The sequence below is a fragment of the Vipera berus genome (genome assembly GCF_964194415.1).
Source record: "Vipera berus genome assembly, chromosome: 15".
Lineage (NCBI taxonomy): Eukaryota > Metazoa > Chordata > Lepidosauria > Squamata > Viperidae > Vipera > Vipera berus.
In genome coordinates, this window is record NC_138218.1 from 8,221,642 (window position 1) to 8,240,205 (window position 18,564).

At 46.1% G+C, this 18,564-nt stretch overlaps 1 protein-coding gene across 1 annotated transcript in view; it reads right to left on the reverse strand.

Moving 5' to 3' along the window:
- Nucleotides 1-18,564, reverse strand: part of CACNA1B (calcium voltage-gated channel subunit alpha1 B) — a gene marked incomplete at its 5' end in the record, with an annotated part of 132,988 nt that overhangs the window by 86,101 nt on the left and 28,323 nt on the right. Inside the window, 3 exon segments of the mRNA XM_081339488.1 lie at nucleotides 8,729-8,913; nucleotides 9,141-9,293; nucleotides 10,616-10,707. Of these exon segments, the coding sequence (XP_081195614.1) occupies nucleotides 8,729-8,913; nucleotides 9,141-9,293; nucleotides 10,616-10,707 (430 nt within the window).

Genomic DNA, 18,564 nt, shown 5'->3' on the forward strand with positions numbered 1-18,564 from the left:
TAAGGCCAGCCACGTTCGCCGGCTTGTTGCGCTGCATAGTATCGCATCGGTACAATACTATAAATAAAATCTATCAATGGTTTCCAGAAAGGGAGGAGGAGAATTGCCAAACTGGAAGGTGCCACCGCACAGAGGGCGGCAGGGAGCGGCTCTTTAAGCTTCTGCCAAAATTCTCTAGAAGTTCACAAGTCCAACAACGTCTGTGCAGGGTTTCTCCTTCGCCAGCAATTCCCCTGCCGCTGGGTGTCTGTTGTCGAACGGGTTGACCTTTAGAAGAGAATATTTGTAGCTGGGAGGCGGGGTGTGTGTGTGTTGAACGGTGGGGTCCTTGGTGCTCTCTGAGCTTGGTGGTTTTCTTGCAGATGTTTCGTAGCCAAATTAGGTAACATCATCAGTGCTAGAAGGGAATGCTAGAGTCGCACTCCTTCTAGCACTGATGATGTTACGTTGCAGAAACATCTGCAAGAAAACCACCAAGCTCAGAGAGCACCAAGGACCCCACAGTCCTCCTCTTCCTCTTCCTCCTCCCCCTCCCCCTCCTCCTCCTCCCCCTCCTCCTCCTCCTCCTCCTCCTCCCTGCAAATCCAACTCCCTTCTAAGCACTGATGATGTTTCCTAGTTGGGTCATGAGACTTCTGCAAGGAAACCACCAAGCTCAGAGAGCACCAAGGACCCCACAGTCCTCCTCCTCCTCCTCCTCCTCCACTTTACAAACCCCACTCCCTCCTAGCATTGACGAGGTCACCTAATCGGATCATGAAACATCTGCAAGAAAACCACCAAGCTCAAAGAGCACCAAGGACCCCACAGTATTGCCCTTTCAAATTAGCTGCAAATCTCAACCCCTCAACCATTCTCTGCTTGGATAGCCCATCCTCAAGCCCCCCCCCCCCGCCACCACCACAAGCTGCAAAAAAAAAAAACATGCCATTTTTGGAACAGAAGACCAACAGCTGCAGAGTCCTCACCCTGACCCAATCATTGTTAAGAGTTTGACCACTTGTTCCTTCTGTAACTGTTCCTCTTGAGAACAGATTTTCCCCCTTTTGGTCCCGCGGGGAGCCAACACACAAAGAGTTTTCATTGTGATGTGCACCGCCTTGTCATCTGCATTCCCAAATTAGGCAATTATTAGGGCTGTCTCTCCCTGCTCCTCCCTAGCTTTCAATTTTAATAATGGTGTTTTGATGAGTGAGCCGTTTCTGGCAACATCTCTATTTTGGCAGCGTCCTTCTCAGAGGACAGAATCCAAGTGTCTTCTCGGCTTGGCTTATTCATGATGGACCTTCAATTCTATTTCCCGTGAAGCTCTCTGGGGGTTCTCTGAAGGCCAGAAAGCATCCATTCCTGGCCCATTGAAGATTCACAGCCAACATATCTAGTTCCACTGCAGCATTCGTGTCATGCTGGTGAACGGGGAAGCTCTCCTGAATCAGCAATCTATACAATTCAGGTAGACAATTGGAGGTGACTCCACCTGGGAGAAGGATCTGGGGATCCTGGTGGACCATCCCTTAAGCGTGACCCAGCAGTGTGCTGCAGCTGCCCCCAAAAGGCAACCCAGTCCTTGGCTGCATCAATAGAGGGATGGTCTCAAGATCACGAGAAGTGATAGAACGGCTCTATACTGCACCTAGTGAGGCCACTCTTGGAACACCTCGTACAGTTCTGGTCACCACGGTACAAAAATGACGTCAAGACCCTGGAATGTGTGCAGAAAAGAGCAACAAAGGTGGCGTCGCTTTCGGAGGCTAGATTGTATCATGAATGGTTGAGGGAAATAGGGAGGGAGATATGTTTAGCCTAGGGCAGGGGTAGGCAACCTTGGTTCTTTTATGACTCGTGGACTTCAACTCCCAGAATTCCTGAACCAGCCATGCTAGCTAAGGAATTCTGGGAATTGAAGTCCACGAGTCATAAAAGAGCCAAGGTTGCCTACCCCTGGCCTAGAGGCAGGCCACCTTGGCTCTTTTATGACTCGTGGACTTCAACTCCCAGAATTCCCGAGCCAGCGCTCAGGAACTCTGGGAGTTGAAGTCCACGAGTCATAAAAGAGCCAAGGTGGCCTGGCCCTGGTTTAGCCTATCGAAGAGAAGGATTGGAGGTGACGTGATAACTCTCTTCCTCAGTACCTGAATTGGAAGCATGCCCTGTCCAGGTATTTTTTTTTCCCTCCAATCCCACCTCCCTAAAAAAAAAAAAAAAGACTAATGGATGAATCGGGATCTTTCCTCGTACAAAACAGTTCCCTTAAAACCCCTAAACGGAGATCTCCCAGCCTTCGCAGCTCTGCGTCAAGCTTTCAATGAGCCTCGGAAGCCATTTCCCTGCAAGTCAAGCCATTCCTCTGTTTCCTAATTAATACATTATTTGTCTCCCACTTTTTCCTCCCCCTCCCCCACCTCTTTTCCTTGTTTTTAAAAGGCAGTGGGAAGCCAGCGAGAAAGAGAAAGGAAATATTTCTCAGAGCCGGGGCCTGTAATTCTCAATGGTGAATTAAAGGTTTAACAGTGGCAGGGAGACAAGGCTCATGAATAAAGCAGGACGGTGGGTCTGCCCGAGTGCCGGGGATGAATGAATTTTTTATCGCAGGGCTGTTAGTGCCGGGGCTTTGATCGATTTATCAGCGCCTTAAAGCTTGCGGGGTTTTTTTTTAAGCTTTCGAGGCTTTTTTCTTTCCTCCTATGCAGGGTGGTGGTGGTGTGTGGGGGGGAAATACGACAGACAGACCTGCCTCGCCGGGCAGAAAGGAGAGACAGTATTCTCCGGGAGATAAGAAAGAAAGAAAGAAAGAAAGAAAGAAAGAAAGAAAGAAAGAAAGAAAGAAAGAAAGAAAGAAAGAAAGAAAGAAAGAAAGAAAGAAAGAAAGAAAGAAAGAAAGAAAGAAAGAAAGAAAGACAGAAAGGAAGGAAGGAAGGAAGGAAGGAAGGAAGGAAGGAAGGAAGGAAGGAGAAAGAAAGAAAGAAAGAAAGAAAGAAAGAAAGAAAGAAAGAAAGAAAGAAAGAAAGAAAGAAAGAAGTCCAGCGGTCTCCAGCAGCTAGCAATGACAGTCGTGTCATCAAGCTTCAGAAGTCTCCTGAGAAGTTTACAACCAGCTCCCGCTGGGGGCTTCTGGTCTTCCGGCCCGTTTGTTTCTGCATTTCTGATCAAGTTTCCATGATCGGCAAACCTCAGATAGGACTCACCCTTGAATGAAAAGCCAACCAAGCATTCCAGGGCCGTTGGGAAGTTTAACAAGTTTAAAGAATTGCACCCAGTTTAATTGCATCCAGTTTTGGTCGCCACAACATCCAAAAGAAAAAAAGAAAAAAGACGTTGAGACTCTGGAAAGAGTGCCGTGAAGAGCAACAAAAATGATTAGGGGACTGGAGGCTGAAACGTATGAAGAACGTTTGGGTATGGCTAGTTTAATGAAGAGAAGGACGAGGGGGTGACAGGACAGCAGTCTTCCAATATCTCAGGGGTTGCCACAAAGAAGAGAGGGTCAACCTATTCTCCAAAACACCGGAAGGCAGGACAAGAAGCAATGGATGGAAGCTAATCAAGGAGAGAAGCAACCTTAGAACTAAGGAGAAATTTCCTGACAGTGGGGACAATTGATCAGTGGAATGGAAGTTGTCTCCAGAAGTTGTGGGTGCTCCATCACTGGAGGTCTTGTAAGAAGAGACTGGATGTCCATTTGCCTGAAATGATAAGAGGGTCTCCTGCTTGAGGTCTAGAAGACCTCCAGGGTCCCTCCCAACTCTGTTATTCTATTGTAACAAGAAGCTGCAAGAAAGATGGCAATGCAAACTATTTCGGGACCGCTGCCAAGGGAAGAGCACCTTGACATCCATGTAGCCACTAAGATCAGAACTTGACTAGGAGCAGTCTTCATCTTGACATAATACTGTCTGGCCTAATTTTGGGGTGTGGGGTGGGGTGGGGTGTGGGGGGGAGATCTACCTCCCATGTGGAAAGGGGCTACACTTCACCAAGGCTATTTTGGGGAGCGGTATTCCTCTGTCGTCTTTCCCCCCCCCACCGCCTCCTTCTACCTGCCAAGTTGGTGACACTTAAATCTCGTTAGCAGAATGAATTTGGGACAAGGCCTGTCAACCTTGCGCCCTAATTGGTTATTTATAGCAAAGGGGCTTCTTGGCCCTGATTTAACACTCATGTTTGTCTGGAAATTTATAGAGCTTGTCTCCCTTTATTAGAGGGGGTGACCAGTTGATCGCTTCTGACAGGGCTATTAGCAAATCTGTCTACTGCTGCTTACGTGGAACAGATGGGACCTCCGATGCGCTTATCCGGGGAACTTGGAACGACCCCCCTCAGTTCTGTGAAAGGTTTCCCTTCCTTCCCGTCTCAATTTTTGCTCCCTTGAACACCGAGGAGGTCCGAATTTGGACCTTGTCATCAGGTTGAGACAGGTGATGTTCCAAGACTCTATGCATTGGTTCCATCAAGAAGGCCTGGTTTGAGATGGGTCTCAAATGCTTGAGCTGGTTGACCATATGTTCCAGGGAGCAAATGCAGCCATGGTTAGAGAAGCCACAGAGATGGCCTTGGAGAAGACGTCAGAAGCCGACACGTGTTTTAATGTTAGTAGCTTGGGCTGGTAGTTTGGGCGGTTGCTTTGAGCGATGTTTCGTCACCGTTCAAGGGCACGTCGTCAGTCAAAGCGCACTGACGACGTCTCCTCGGAACGGTGATGAAATGTTTGCAAGCCAAATTGCCAAGCCTGGAGCCAGCCACGTTTTGAGCATAGCTATCCTGGGATAAAAGTTGAGCGGATGGCCATTTAAAGTTGCATTTTGTTTCAACACAGAGAGCATTTGAAAAGAGCATACAATTAGTTCGGCTACCTCAAAGCCAACTAGCAATTGCTCGGCTGGCTCTGGGAATTGGTTCCACTCCAGCATCCATTCTCGATGCAATCAGGAGCGGCGTTCCTTGGCCAAGTCCCTGTGCAGCTGGGCAACATTGTCTCACATCCCATCATCTTGAACGCTCCCTTTTCTCAGGCAGGTGGAGAAGAAACTGCCCGAGCCAAGATGAACATTCTTCCAAGCTCCTGATTCCAGGGATTCGGTTTGATGTGATATGCCCTTGTGGCAACTATGTTGACTTAGGGCTGGGGGATTTGTTCGTAGAGCAGGGATAAACAACTTCAGGAACATGAAGAGCTGAGAACTTCATCAGTCTTGTGGAAGTTCCGGGTAAGTCCTCAAGTACCCTGTCTCTTCTCGTCAACGTTCCTGCTAGTGCAACTGGTATATGCGTTCCTCCATCAGAAGTTCCTCCATCTTGGAGAACTTTTCCTTGTGGAGAAGGTGGTGAGGCACCCGGGTGCTTATCCCCAACCTCTGCTACGACAAGGTGTCATTAGGAGCAGCGCTTTTCTTGAAGGATTATAACTTCCTGTCAAGGATGAAACTTGGGCAGCTAATGTCCCTCTTCATTTCAACTTGCCATTAGAGTAATGGAGGGGGAGGAAGCATTGCTTTCAAGTGGGTTAGAAGGAGAAATGAAGCTTCTATGATTCCCCTGAAGACTGAAAGCCTGAAACCTTTTCAAGGGCATCAGAACAGGTGTGGATTTGAAGCAGATGGTTCCCATAACAAAGGGAACTTGTTTATATGGACTACGGAAGATGTTGTGGGTTTGGATGGAAAAATTTATTGTTTAATTCTATGAATTGGGGTTTGGGAACCTCACAGTGAGTTTTGCTTCGACGTTACCATGCAGTGTACTAATTAAACAGTAAGATTTTCAGAGACGGAATCAACCTGGAGTTTCATTTGGATGCTCAAGCTGGACGTTGAGACTTCCGTTTTCCAAACTCATCCTTTCCCCCAACGTACGATTTATCCCACCGCAGATAGTAAAACTAAGACCACAATGCTAAATACCTGAACAGCAAACAGTGTACTATGTGGAACCAAGGAAAAAATTCCCAACTGTGAGAATGAGAGAATAACAGAGTTGGGCACAGATCACATTTTCCGATTCGTTCATTCCCCTAAGGATTCCGAAACCTCATTTGTCTCTCTTTTCATTCTTGAAAGAACAGTTTCCTTCTAAATCAGGCCGATTCGGATGCTTAGGCAGCAGAAAGTCCTGCCTTTTGTTTAGTCAGGAGTTTTGCTCACCTCCTTCTTTCCTTAAGGCTACTAATAGTCATTCTTTATTTATCTTCCTAAATAAGATAGGTCTTGCCTCTTTACCTGCAGTTAGCAGAAAAGCTTCAGATTAATTTCTAATGCCGTGGGGCTCTGGGATGAGTTTCAGAAGGAATGGATAATGGCATTCAGCTCATTACTTTTTATCAATCCCCCTTGTTCTTCTACCCTCTGAATTGGTTTAGGATGTAGCCTTGAACCATACGTATATCTTTTTAAAAAAAATCTTCCCCCCCTTCTGAGGTGGGGAGAGAAGATGGGTTTTGCCAAGAATGCAAAAAAAAAAACGCCCTAAAAACCCTTTAAAGTTAATAGAAAAGAATATTTGTAGCTCAGGATTGAACTGTGGGATCCTTGGTGCTTCTGTGAACTTGGTGGCTTTCTTGCAGATGTTTCATGACCCAACTAGGTAACATTTGGGGGGGGGTCATGAAACGTCTGCAAGAAAACCACCAAGCTCAGAGAGCACCAAGGACCCCACAGTCGTCGTCGTCCTCCTCCTCCTCCTCCTCCTCCTCCTCCTCCTCCTCCTCCTCCTCCTCCTCCTGCTGCTGTCAACAAACCCCACTCTCTTCTAGCACTGATGATGTTACCTAGTTGGGTCACGAAACGTCTGCAAGAAAACCACCTAGCTCAGAGAGCACCGAGGACCCCACAGTCCTCCTCCTCCTCCTCCTCTCCACAAACCCCACTCCCTTCTAGCACTGCTGATGTTACCTAGTTGGGTCATGAAATATCTGCAAGAAAGCAACCAAGCTCAGAGAGCACCGAGGACCCCACAATCCTCCTCCTCCTCCAAACCCCACTCCCTTCTAGCACTGATGATGTTACCTAGTTGGGTCACGAAACGTCTGCAAGAAAACTACCCAGCTCAGAGAGCACCGAGGACCCCACAGTTCAACCCTGAGCTACAAAGATTCTCTCCTATCAGTATTTAAACCTCTAATTTCCTAATAGCTGAAAGCTATTGGAGCATTGCAGCCAGGGTCTTAGGCTATCTGTGCTTCGAGATCCCCCCCCCCGCCCCGCCCCAGCACAATGCCTAATCATTTCGTGGGGCGTTTCTCGGACCCTGCCCCGCCCTTTGGCTTACAAACCCAGAAACCTTTCTGAACGCTCCCGCCTTGGCCTTGTTTTGTGTTTTTGACAAAGCAAAATGGTTTGTGTGTGTGTGTATGTGTGTGTGTGTGTGCGCGCGCGTGCGCGTGTGTGTGCGTGTGTGTGTGTGTGTGTTTACAGCTTCTTCTTCTCCTCAAACCCTTCTCGATGCATTAACCCGTCTGCCCTTTGCACAAAGACTCTTCCCAGACAGAGAAGAATAAAAAAAGCTTGCTTTGACAACAAAAAAAAAAGGGGGGGGGAGAGGAAGAACAAGAAAAGAAAAAGAGAAAAACAAAACAAAACAACCCCTCGTAAATGAAGCTGTAAACAACCATAAAAAAGGAGCAAAGATTTGCACGCTCAAGCAAAAAAAAAATACGAAAAAAGAAAACTTCATATCCACACAGCCCACCCACCCCCCCAGCCCAGCCCAGCCCAGCCCAGCCCACTCCCTCCTTTATTGCTATTTAATTGAGCCCACTGGCAAAGTGGCTTCTAAGGCAAACTTCTCCCCTTGGAGGAAAAAAAAATGAACGTCTTTGGCCTGGTTAATGACTGCAATAAAGTAGAAGGAAGGTAACAAATGCACTCGAAGACCCCCGTTTCTCCCCACCACCACCACCACCACCGCTCCCAGATCATATAGTACACGGCTGTTTCTGGATCCGATAAGTAACTCTGTGAGTGTTTTTCCAGTAAATCTGAAAAGGATATTTGACTCCTAATTATGTAACCATAGCAGCAGCAGTAGCTCAATTGAGCTCTCTCTCTCTCCCCCCCCCCACCATAAATTATATATCTGAAATGGAGAAAGCCTGGGAGCGATTCGGAAGGGGGTGGATTTTGATCTGGGGAAAAAATGTGTCGTCTCCTTTCAGTTCTAGAACTTAGAGCAAGTCCTTTGGGCACAAGGCTCTTCTCTTGCAGGTGGGGAAATACATATACATATACATATACATATACATATACATATACATATACATATACATATACATATACATATACATATACATATACATATACATATACATATACATATACATATACATATACATATACATATACATATACATATACATATACATATACATATACATATACATATACATATACACATACATACATACATAGTAAAGGTAAAGGTTCCCCCGCACACCCGTGCTAGTCGTTTCCGACTCTAGGGGCCGGTGCTCATCTCCGAGGACGTCTCCGTGGTCATGTGGCCGGTGTGACTAGACGCCAAAGGCGCACGGAATGCTGTTCCCTTCCCACCGTAGTGGTCCCTATTTTTCTACTTGCGTTTTTTACGTGCTTTCGAACTGCTAGGTTGGCAGAAGCTGGGACGAGTAACAGGCGCTCACTCTATTACGCGGCACTCGGGATTCGACCCGCCAAACTGCTGACCTTCTGATCGACATGCTCAGACCAACCTTTGCTTCTCTCAGGCCAGCAGAACTTACATTGTACAGGATGTCGGTCCATCCTTCCATGGTGATGCACTGGAAGACGGTGAGCACCGCAAACAAGATGTTGTCGAAGTTGGTGATGCCAAAGTTGGGGCCCTCCCAGTATTTTTTGCACGTGCCTTCTTCACAGTGCCTAGCGGGCCAGTCTTCACCACACGGGAAGTCTCCCAGTCTCTCGCCTGCAGGGAAAGCAAAAAATGTCACCAGAAAGGCTTCAGATGAAGTTCAGCTTTCTAAAAGGAGAGACTGGGCCACCCTTTTTGTCTGAAATGGCGTAGGGTTTCCTGCTTTGAGCAGGGGGTTGGACTGGAAGACCTCCAAGGTCCCTTCCAGCTCTGTTGCTACTCTGTTCTTCGCTCCCCACTTGGAAGTTTATCTCGTTAAGGCTGGTCTTCCCGTCACCCACCTGTTTCGTTTGAAAAGCAAGCTTTGTGAAATTTGCCCATGTAGAATTCCAGACCGATAATGGCAAACATCACGATGGCAAAGAAGAGGAGGAGGCCGATTTGTAGAAGGGGTACCATTGCCTTCATGATGGATTTGAGGACAACTTGTAAACCTGGGCAAGGGAAGAAGAAAAGAAAAGGGGGAAAAAAGAATCAGTCCGTGGAGGGTCTTAGCAAAGGGAGGGGACTCAACGGAAAATATCTCAGGAGGGATAAAGACGTACCTCAAATGTTGCTAACTTCTAGCCTAGCTTTCTGGGCGTTCCCACCAGTTTGGGGGTTCAGATGCAGACTTTGACTTGGCTTTGCCCAGGCTGAACCTTCACAAAGAAGGGTTGTTGTTGTTGTTGTTAGCTGTGAAGTCGTGTCCGACCCATCGCGACCCTATAGACAACGTTCCTCCAGGCCTTCCTGTCCTCTACCATCTTCTGGAGTCCATTTAAGCTCACGCCTACTGCTTCGGTGACTCCATCCAGCCACCTCCTTCTCTGTCGTCCCCTTCTTCTCTTGCCCTCGACCTTTCCCAGCATGAGGCTCTTCTCCAGTGAGTCCTTCCTTCTCATTAGGTGGCCAAAGTATTTGAGTTTCAGCTTCAGGATCTGGCCTTCTAAAGAGCAGTCAGGGTTGATCTCCTCTAGGACTGACCGGTTTTATCCGCCCCACCCCTCAAGGAATATTCCAGCCATTTCTTGGCAGCTGTTCCTAGAATCTCACAAAACTTTAGGGAAGCTGACAGGTCGATGACAATGTAGTGACTTCTGAGTGATTGAAATGTTGCGAATAGCTTGGCCACCAAAGGAGAAGAGAGAACTCTTTGGAGAAGACCCCCCCAAGACCCTCCAAGAAGGAAAGCCAAAGGAGAAGGGGACGGCAGAGGATGAGATGGTTAGATAGGGTTATTGATGCAGTGAACATGAATTTAGGCAAACTCCAGGAGAAAGGGGAGGATAGAGGGAGCCTGGAGTGCTGTGGTCCATGGGGTGACGAAGAGTTGGACATGAGTTAGCAAGGGAACAAGACTGATTCAAATAGGATGGTGAGGGGCATTCCTTAACTGTGGCTGTTGTAGGAAAAGCCACCAAGGCAACAGCTGAAAAAGAAAGGAATGACCCCCAAAGTTCTACAAAATTGAAGCACCTGGTCCTAATTGTCCTCATGTACCCTACTTAATTTTAGTTTGTCTTCACTTTTCTTGGGCTATCTCCAAAAGAGACATCAGCCAGTGGAAGCACCAGTCAAATCTCACGACATGTCAGTTCAGTTAAACTGAGGTAGACCGGGGGGGGGGGGGCGGGTTTCAATAATCTTAGGCAGGCGATGCAGACCCGCCTTTCTTGAGCCAAGCAAGTCCTGTCCATTAGAAAGAGAGGAGGGTGCAAAGTATCATGAGAGTTGGAATCTAACTTATACCACCCCGGAACGTTCTTCCACTTACTTGGGATTCCTGAGACAAGTTTCAGGGGTCTCAGCACACGGACGGCTCTCAGTGTTCGAAGGTCAAACTGGGTCCCAGCTGTAGCCAGAATCCTACCAAGAGAAAGAGAGGGGGGAAAATAGCATTAGTGTAGCAGAAGGAGAGGCCGAGCTTGCTGGTGGAGTCAAGGAAGTAATCAGCCTAGAGTCATTACGTTGCCACAAACGGACTAAGTGAATTCTATTGGTTCTTAGGTAGCACCAATTTAGTGCTGACTATTAGGTGGCTAGATTCCTCTGTATAGCCATGAGCAATAAATCAGCTTAACTGGAACTTAAAGTGTGGTCCTGATTCTCTTGCACATGACAATTAGAGTATCATCTTTTGGGACTAAATTTCTTGCATCTATCCATGATGCAAAAAGGGCCCACAAGCCCTTTTTTGCTCACATCCCAAGGATCTTGTCTCCAACTCATATCCAGTCCAGAAGTGACACAGGCAGGTTGGGGGAAGTAATTTGAAGCAGTAACCGCCATTTGCTCTAGGAAAACTCATCTCACACTTGCACCAGGACATGTTCCCTGTAGTCATCAACCTTAACTGCTCGTTTGTAAAACAGGACAGGGCTGTGGGAGAAGGAAGGGCAGAAACTGGGGGTGGAGTCAAAAGGGGAATCAGCTTAGAATCCCTGCGTGGCCACAAGTGAATTAAGTCCAGCCTTTTTTGAAATTCCCTGGATCCTTATCTAACCCCAAGCATCTGCCAGCCGTTAGCTGAGAAGATTTACTATCCATAGGCTGTTTAGAAGTAAAATGGTTTAATTGGACCTTCATGGGTGGACTTGGTCTTTTGTGACTGACAGTGGCTGGCAGCAACCAAAACATCCATGGTCCAGAGGTTTCTCATCAAACTTCCCCATATCTGAGCCAATAATTCTCAGATGGCCGTGTGTGTGTGTGTGTGTGTGTGTGTGTGTGTGACATTGTCGGGCATGAAAGACCAATAAAGGTGAATATTTGTAGCTCAGGGTTGAAATGAGGGGTCCTTGGTGCTCTTTGAGCTTAACTGTTTTCTTGCAGACGTTTCATGGCCCAACTAGGTAACACCATCCGTGCAAAGTAACATCACACACGAGATGGTTGGGTAATGAAGTCTGCAAGAAAACAACCAAGCTCAAGAGCAAAAGGCCAGGTCCTCACGCTCAACTTCAAACACATTTATCCAGCGAGCTAATTTTTATTTTTTTATTTTTTAAAAAAAGGAGGAAAGCTTATGGTCTTGGCAGGTAACCACAACCTTGTCTGAACTCGGAAGCGAAAGAGCATTGTGCTTTGAATGAGACGCCACCAGGAAATCTCGGAAAGTCGAATATACGGGAACGTCAAAAACAAATCTGGCAAAATGTCCCTCGGTTGTGGCCAAGAACACAACGTGGACACATCCATCAAGGCAGCAGAAGTGGAATTTGACTCAAAGGAGACTTTATCCTTTCAAGTTTAAAAAATGAATCAACCGAATTTCCCATCGTTGGCAAAAGGGTTCACAAGCCATCAATCCGGCAATGGGGAAAAGATGTTGCTTGGGAATAAAATTAGAAGTTGTAAATTGCTGGAGGGAAGGGCTGATGAAAGCGGTCCAAGCTGTATTTGGACTCTGTTTATTAACTGCTGTCAAAGGTGTAGATCAAAGTGACAAGTCGAGAGGTGTGAAATAGGAACCCTCCTTTATATTGCGATGCCCCCGCTCTTAAATATTAAAATGTTATTTTTAAAAGGCAGCGAGGAAGACGCATTGGCAGTCAAAGAGGAGAGCCTGTCACATCTAGCTGGATGTTTTTGTTCGCCAAAGGGAATAAGAAAAGCTTGGTGGTTTACTTGCAGACGTTCCATTACCAAACTAGGTAACACCATCAGCGCATTGATGGTTTTGCCTAGTTTTATTGTATTTATTAAATTTTCATGCTGCCCATCTTCCCATCATCAGCTAATTTGGTAATGAAACGTCCGCAAGAAAACCACCTAGCTCAGACAGCACAGTTCTCCTCCTCCTCCTCCTCCTCCTCCTCCTCCTCCTCCTCCTCCTCCTCCTCCTCTTTGCAAACTCCACTCCTAGCTGGATGTTTTTGTTCGCCAAAGGGAATAAGAAAAGGACGGCAAATTTGTCACAGCCGACAGGCCCACTTGGAAACAGACCTTATTCTTTCCTGGATTGCAATGAAATGATGGGCGTCAGGAGCACAGAAAGACGGTCCTGAGCAAAGCGTTTTGGAGATTTAGAAGAGAGGCAAGGTAATAGTTTGCAAGTATCGGAAGAGAAAGGATGCAAAGGGCGGGGGGGGGGGAATTGTTGCTGGGATAGAATTTACAGAGAGGAGAAGGAAACATCTGAACGGGGACATTAAAACTGTGATGGAGCGTTCTCGTTGTTTTTCTTGGAGTTATTTGATTTAGATCTGTATCTGCCTAATATTTCCAGACTCCAAGGGAACTTAAAAGCAGTTTTAAAGAAGGCAATAATTAAAAAGATCTGAAACAAACAAATAAGAGAATAATTATCTGACAACAAAGCCAGGTTGTGGGGTCCTTTGGGGGGGGTCTCCGAGCTTGGTGGTTTACTTGCAGACGTTCCATTACCAAACTAGGTAACACCATCAGCGCATTGATGGTTTTGCCTAGTTTTATTGTATTTATTAAATTTTCATGCTGCCCATCTTCCCATCATCAGCTAATTTGGTAATGAAACGTCCGCAAGAAAACCACCTAGCTCAGACAGCACAGTTCTCCTCCTCCTCCTCCTCCTCCTCCTCCTCCTCCTCCTCCTCCTCCTCCTCCTCCTCTTTGCAAACTCCACTCCCTTCTAGCACTGATGATGTTACCTAGTTGGGTAATGAAATGTCTGCAAGAAAACCACCCAGCTCAGAGAGCACCGAGGATCCCACAGCTCCTCCTCCTCCTCCTCCTCCTCCTCCTCCTCCTCCTCCACCTTCGGTTTTTCCTGCCTAAATGTAAAATGTAATATCTTCTCTCTCTCTCTCTCTCTTTGCTCAAGGCAATGCATTCCTGTCAGGGATGAATTCTCTCCCATCTGTCTGCGCTGATTTTTTTTAAAATTTTGTTTTACTCTCCATCACGGCTACGTTCTAAGCAAGATCTTTGCCATCTCGAAGTGTGCTATGCAAGGGGATAAGGAGCAAGGCTTTCGGAATGCCACGCAAACCTTCCTTTGCCACTCCAGGAGACCAACCTGAACTTCTCCAGGATTGTGAAGGTTGTCTAAAAAAAAAAAAAGAAAAATCAGGACGACTCGCGAAACTCTTGTTCTCAAAGAGAAGGTCATTTCCCTAAATACTTAGCAATGCTCTCGTGCAAAAAAGGAAAGAAAAAAGAAGGGAGGGGGAGGAGAGAGAAAAATGTCTATTTTAGCTTTTCTTGGCCATTTTCCAAATGCATGTGAAAGCTGGGAAGGGAAAAAAATATGGTTCTGGATGCATTTCTCCTAGAATATGGAATTTTATAGCCAGTTTTTGGCCAATTAAGACAGTTTGAGGACCAACCATTTTTATATATTTTTTTCCAAAGTAATGTATAATGCGAACCTTTGGCCTTGGCCTTTTATGCTAAGGTACCTTCCCCCCCACGCCCGCTTTTTAAATTTTTATTTTAAGGTATTTGCAACCTCTGAGTTGAAAGACAGCAATAATAAAAGATTTCCAAGTCTGAATTGTCAGGAGTACAATTTGATTTAAAAGAGCTTTCGTCTTTCCCCAAGAGGCCGATCTGGCTGATCTCAGAGAGCTTAGCTGGAAGGGAGGCCACTTGGTGATCACGGGATGGGCCACCAGACTGGGAATTTTAAAATCAAAATTTCTCAGAAGAAAGAAAGGATGAATAACTCTTTTTTCCCCCCTTAACTATTGACAGGAAAATTGAAGGAGAGTTGACCTTTGATTAAAAAACTGCATTGCAGATTTTTTTTAAAAAAAAAAACAGCTAAAGCTCTTGGTGACTTAAAAAAAGAAAAGAAAAATAAACCTAACCACCAACTCTCTGTTCATCCAACTCATTTTAGAATTGCTGAGAAAAATTCTCAGGATGAAAAAGGGTGTGGGAGTCTCCAAAACGTTAACCGGAATATGGATCATGGGGTTCGTAGTATTAAAAATCCTAAGAATAATGCTATTTTGGGGGGTGGGGTGGGAAAATAATCTCCCTGAGGTTAGAAAAAGAATAGAAAGTGGCAAGGCCAGCACACTTCTCACTAATAAGCTATATTATTTTACTTCGCTTCAACTTCACTTCGCTTTAGTTTATCCAAGTTCATACGACAGCCCCCCCCAGCCAACATTTCAACCAACAACTTCAATCATTTAAAAGAAAGAAGAAACAAGTCTGCAAAAAAAACACGCTTTAATTAACAAGAGCAAGCAGGTTTCATCGTCCGTAAAAAGAGGAACAGCCAAAAAATTAGCAAGACACCAACCACGTGCCCGTCCAATTTCTTGAAGCAAGGAGTTCCACCGGCCATTTCACCTAAGTAGAAGTGTATTTCTTTTGCAATTCACGCTTATTTGGCGCTACCTCCGACGCCCAGGAGAAGAAAGCTAGGGCTTTCCATTAGAATTTACAGCATTATTTAAAAAAAAACCAACATTTGACAATGGTAATTTATTAAGAATATTAGAAGTCATATTCTCTGCATGTTGAGTAAGTTTCTCCTTCAGCCACATCAGAAATGGCAAGGCTTCCCATCTAAGAATTTTAGAATGTTTGATTAAGTCGGGTCTATATCTCCAAAAGGGACGCGGTGGCTCAGTGGGTTAGGACGCTGAGCTTGTCGATCGGAAGGTCGGCAGTTTGGCGGGTCGAATCCCGAGTGCCGCGTAGCAGAGTGAGCGCCTGTTTACTCATCCCAGCTTCTGCCAACCTAGCAGTTCGAAAGCACGTAAAAATGCAAGTAGAAAAATAGGGACCACTCCGGTGGGAAGGTAACAGCGTTCCATGCGCCTTTGGCGTCTAGTCATGCCGGCCACATGACCACGGAGATGTCCTCGGACAAGCGCTGGCTCTTCGGCTTTGAAACGGAGATGAGCACCGGCCCCTAGAGTCGGAAACGACTAGCACGCATGTGCGGGGGAACCTTTACCTTTACCTTTACTATATCTCCAAAAACTTTATTAAATGCTACAACCAATTTTGGTCACCACGTTGAGACTTCGAAGAAGAGCAACTAAAATGATCCAAGGCTTGGAGACTAAAGCATACGAAGAGCGGCTGGCGGACTTGAGTTTGGCTGGTCTCAAGAAAAGAAGAAGCAGGGGAGACATTGATAGCAGCGTTCCCGTATTTGAGGGGCTGCCACAAAGAAGAAGAGGGGGTCACGCTATTCTCCAAAGCACCAGATGGGCAGGACAAGGAACAATGGGTGGAAACGGATTAAAGAAGAGAAGCAACCTGGAATTAAGGAGAAACTTCCTGACAGTGAGGACAATCAACCAGTGGAACAGCTTCCCTCCAGAAGTTGTGGGTGCTTCATCACTGGAGATTTTTAAGAAGAGGCTAGACAGTCACTTGTCTGAGATGGCATAGGTTCTCCTGCTTGAGCAGGGGGCTGGACTAGAAGACCTCCGAGGTCCCTTCCAGATTCTATTCTATTCTATTCTATTCTATTCCATTCCATTCCATTCTGCATTCTATTCTATTCTATTCTATTCTATTCTATTCTATTCTATTCTATTCTATTCTATTCCATTCCATTCCATTCCATTCCATATATTCTATTCTATTCTATTTTATTCATCTATTATTTTCTTTAATTCTATTCTATTCCATTCCATTCCATTCCATTCCATATATTCTATTCTATTCTATTTTATTCATCTATTATTTTCTTTAATTCTATTCTATTCCATTCCATTCCATTCCATTCCATATATTCTATTCTATTCTATTTTATTCATCTATTATTTTCTTTAATTCTATTCTATTCTATTCTATTCTATTCTATTCTATTCTATTCTATTCTATTCTATTCTATTCTATTCGAATTCTCCTGTTTCTAAGGGTATCTTCACCATTAGAATTGTTTTAATAACCGGGAAGGGCCAAGCAAAAGCTGAAATTTCATGAAGCATCAGTTTCCCAGCATTGCAAGCAAGCAGAAAAGCCGAAGCCGAACCTGAGGCTAATTCAAACAATGTGGCAGAATGGAGAGAAAACACCAGGAGAAAAAAAAAAGGAAGTCCCCGAATCAAGAGACGGGTGTCTGCTTGATTGGTTGCAGAATCTCCGTTCCCCTGTATGCTATCCTGACATTTGCTTTGTGACTGTCTCTACCGCCAGCTTATGATGATCAGCGAGATTTCTCTCTTTCGGTAACCCTTGGAAACAGCCAAGAAGGGGAAAGAGAGCCATAGCTTACGGGCGGGCACACGTTCAGCCAATATGGTTTGTGCAACGTGGCTTGTCGATGCCCGTAGATGCTTCGGCAGTGGGGGGGTGGATCAAAAAGGTAGAATAGGTGGAAAGGAGTAGGAAGCAATTTTGAGATGAATGGGTGGATGGGTGGATGAAGGGGAGGGAGGGAGGGAGGGGGGAAGAAGGAAGGAAGGGAGGGAGGAAGGAAGGAAGGAAGGAAGGAAGGAAGGAAGGAAGGAAGGAAGGAAGGAAGGAAGGAAGGAAGGAAGCAAGGAAGGAAGGAAGGAAGGAGGGAGGGAGGGAGGGAGGGAGGGAGGAATTTCCTGTGAGTGAGAACAACTAATCAGTGAACGGCTTGTCTTCAGAAGTTATGGGTGGTCCATTGCTAAAGATATTTCAGAAGAATTGGACAACCGTTTGGCCATATAGGGCTTCCTGCTTGAGCAGGGGGTTGGACTAGAAGACCTCCAAGGTCCCTTCCAACTCTGTTACTCTGTATTCTGTAGCTACACCAGTGGACTTTCTGCAAACACATGGATACAATGGCGACAAATGGCTGCTTCTCTCCTTAGCATTCGTGGACAGTTGGAAAGAGGACCACCAGATGCTCTCCCACACACCCCACAATCTCCCTAGGGGGAACCCATGGCCAGCTGGCCAAATAGACAAAGGTCACCAGCTTGCCTTCTCTCGGGAAGGAAGGCTTCCTCCGAAGTGTTGATCTGCTCTTCTTCCACAACTGAGCCAGGGCTAAAGCAAAGAGAATTGGCACGCCGCCGTCCCTCTTCTGGCAGCGCTGACTAAGCGATCAAGGTGAGGGAAAGCAATCCAAGGAAATTACGAAGGCTGCCGTGCCAGCCAAGTCAGCTTGACTCCTCATCTTGCACAAGCAGCCAAGATCTGCTTCAAGGTGAGGCACACTGCTGCCAAGTTATTTGCTTTCTTGTTTTCCAGAGCGATTCACCGCAGGCTTCTCTTCAGCTCAGCTCAGCCCAGTCCTCCGAGTAACAGAATCACCGAGTGGGAAGGGACCTTGGAGGTCTTCTAGTCCAGCCCCCTGCTCAAGCAGGAAGCCCTATCCCATTCCAGACAGATGTCTGTCCAATCTCTTCTTAAAAACCTCCAGTGATGGAGCACCCACAACTTCTGGAGGGAAGCCCTTCCACTGATTAATTGTTCTCACTGTCAGGCAGTTTCTCCTTAGTTCTAGGTTGCTTCTCTCCTTGGTTAGTTTCCATCCATTACTCCTTGTTCTGCCTTCAGGGGCTTTGGAGAATAGCTTGACTCCCTCTCCTTTGGGGAAACCCCTGAGATACTGGGAGACTGCTATCATGTCCCCCCTCGTCCTTCTCTTCATTAAACTAGACATACCCAAATCCTGCAACCGTTCTTCGTATGTTTTCGTCTCCTGGCCTTTCATCCTCTTAGTTGCCCTTCTCTGCACTTCATCCAAAGTCTCTCTTCTTCATTTTTCCAAACCCTTCTCTTCATTCAACTAGTAAAGTAAAGGTAAAGGTTCCCCCGCACATGCCTGCTAGTCATTTCTAACTCTAGGGG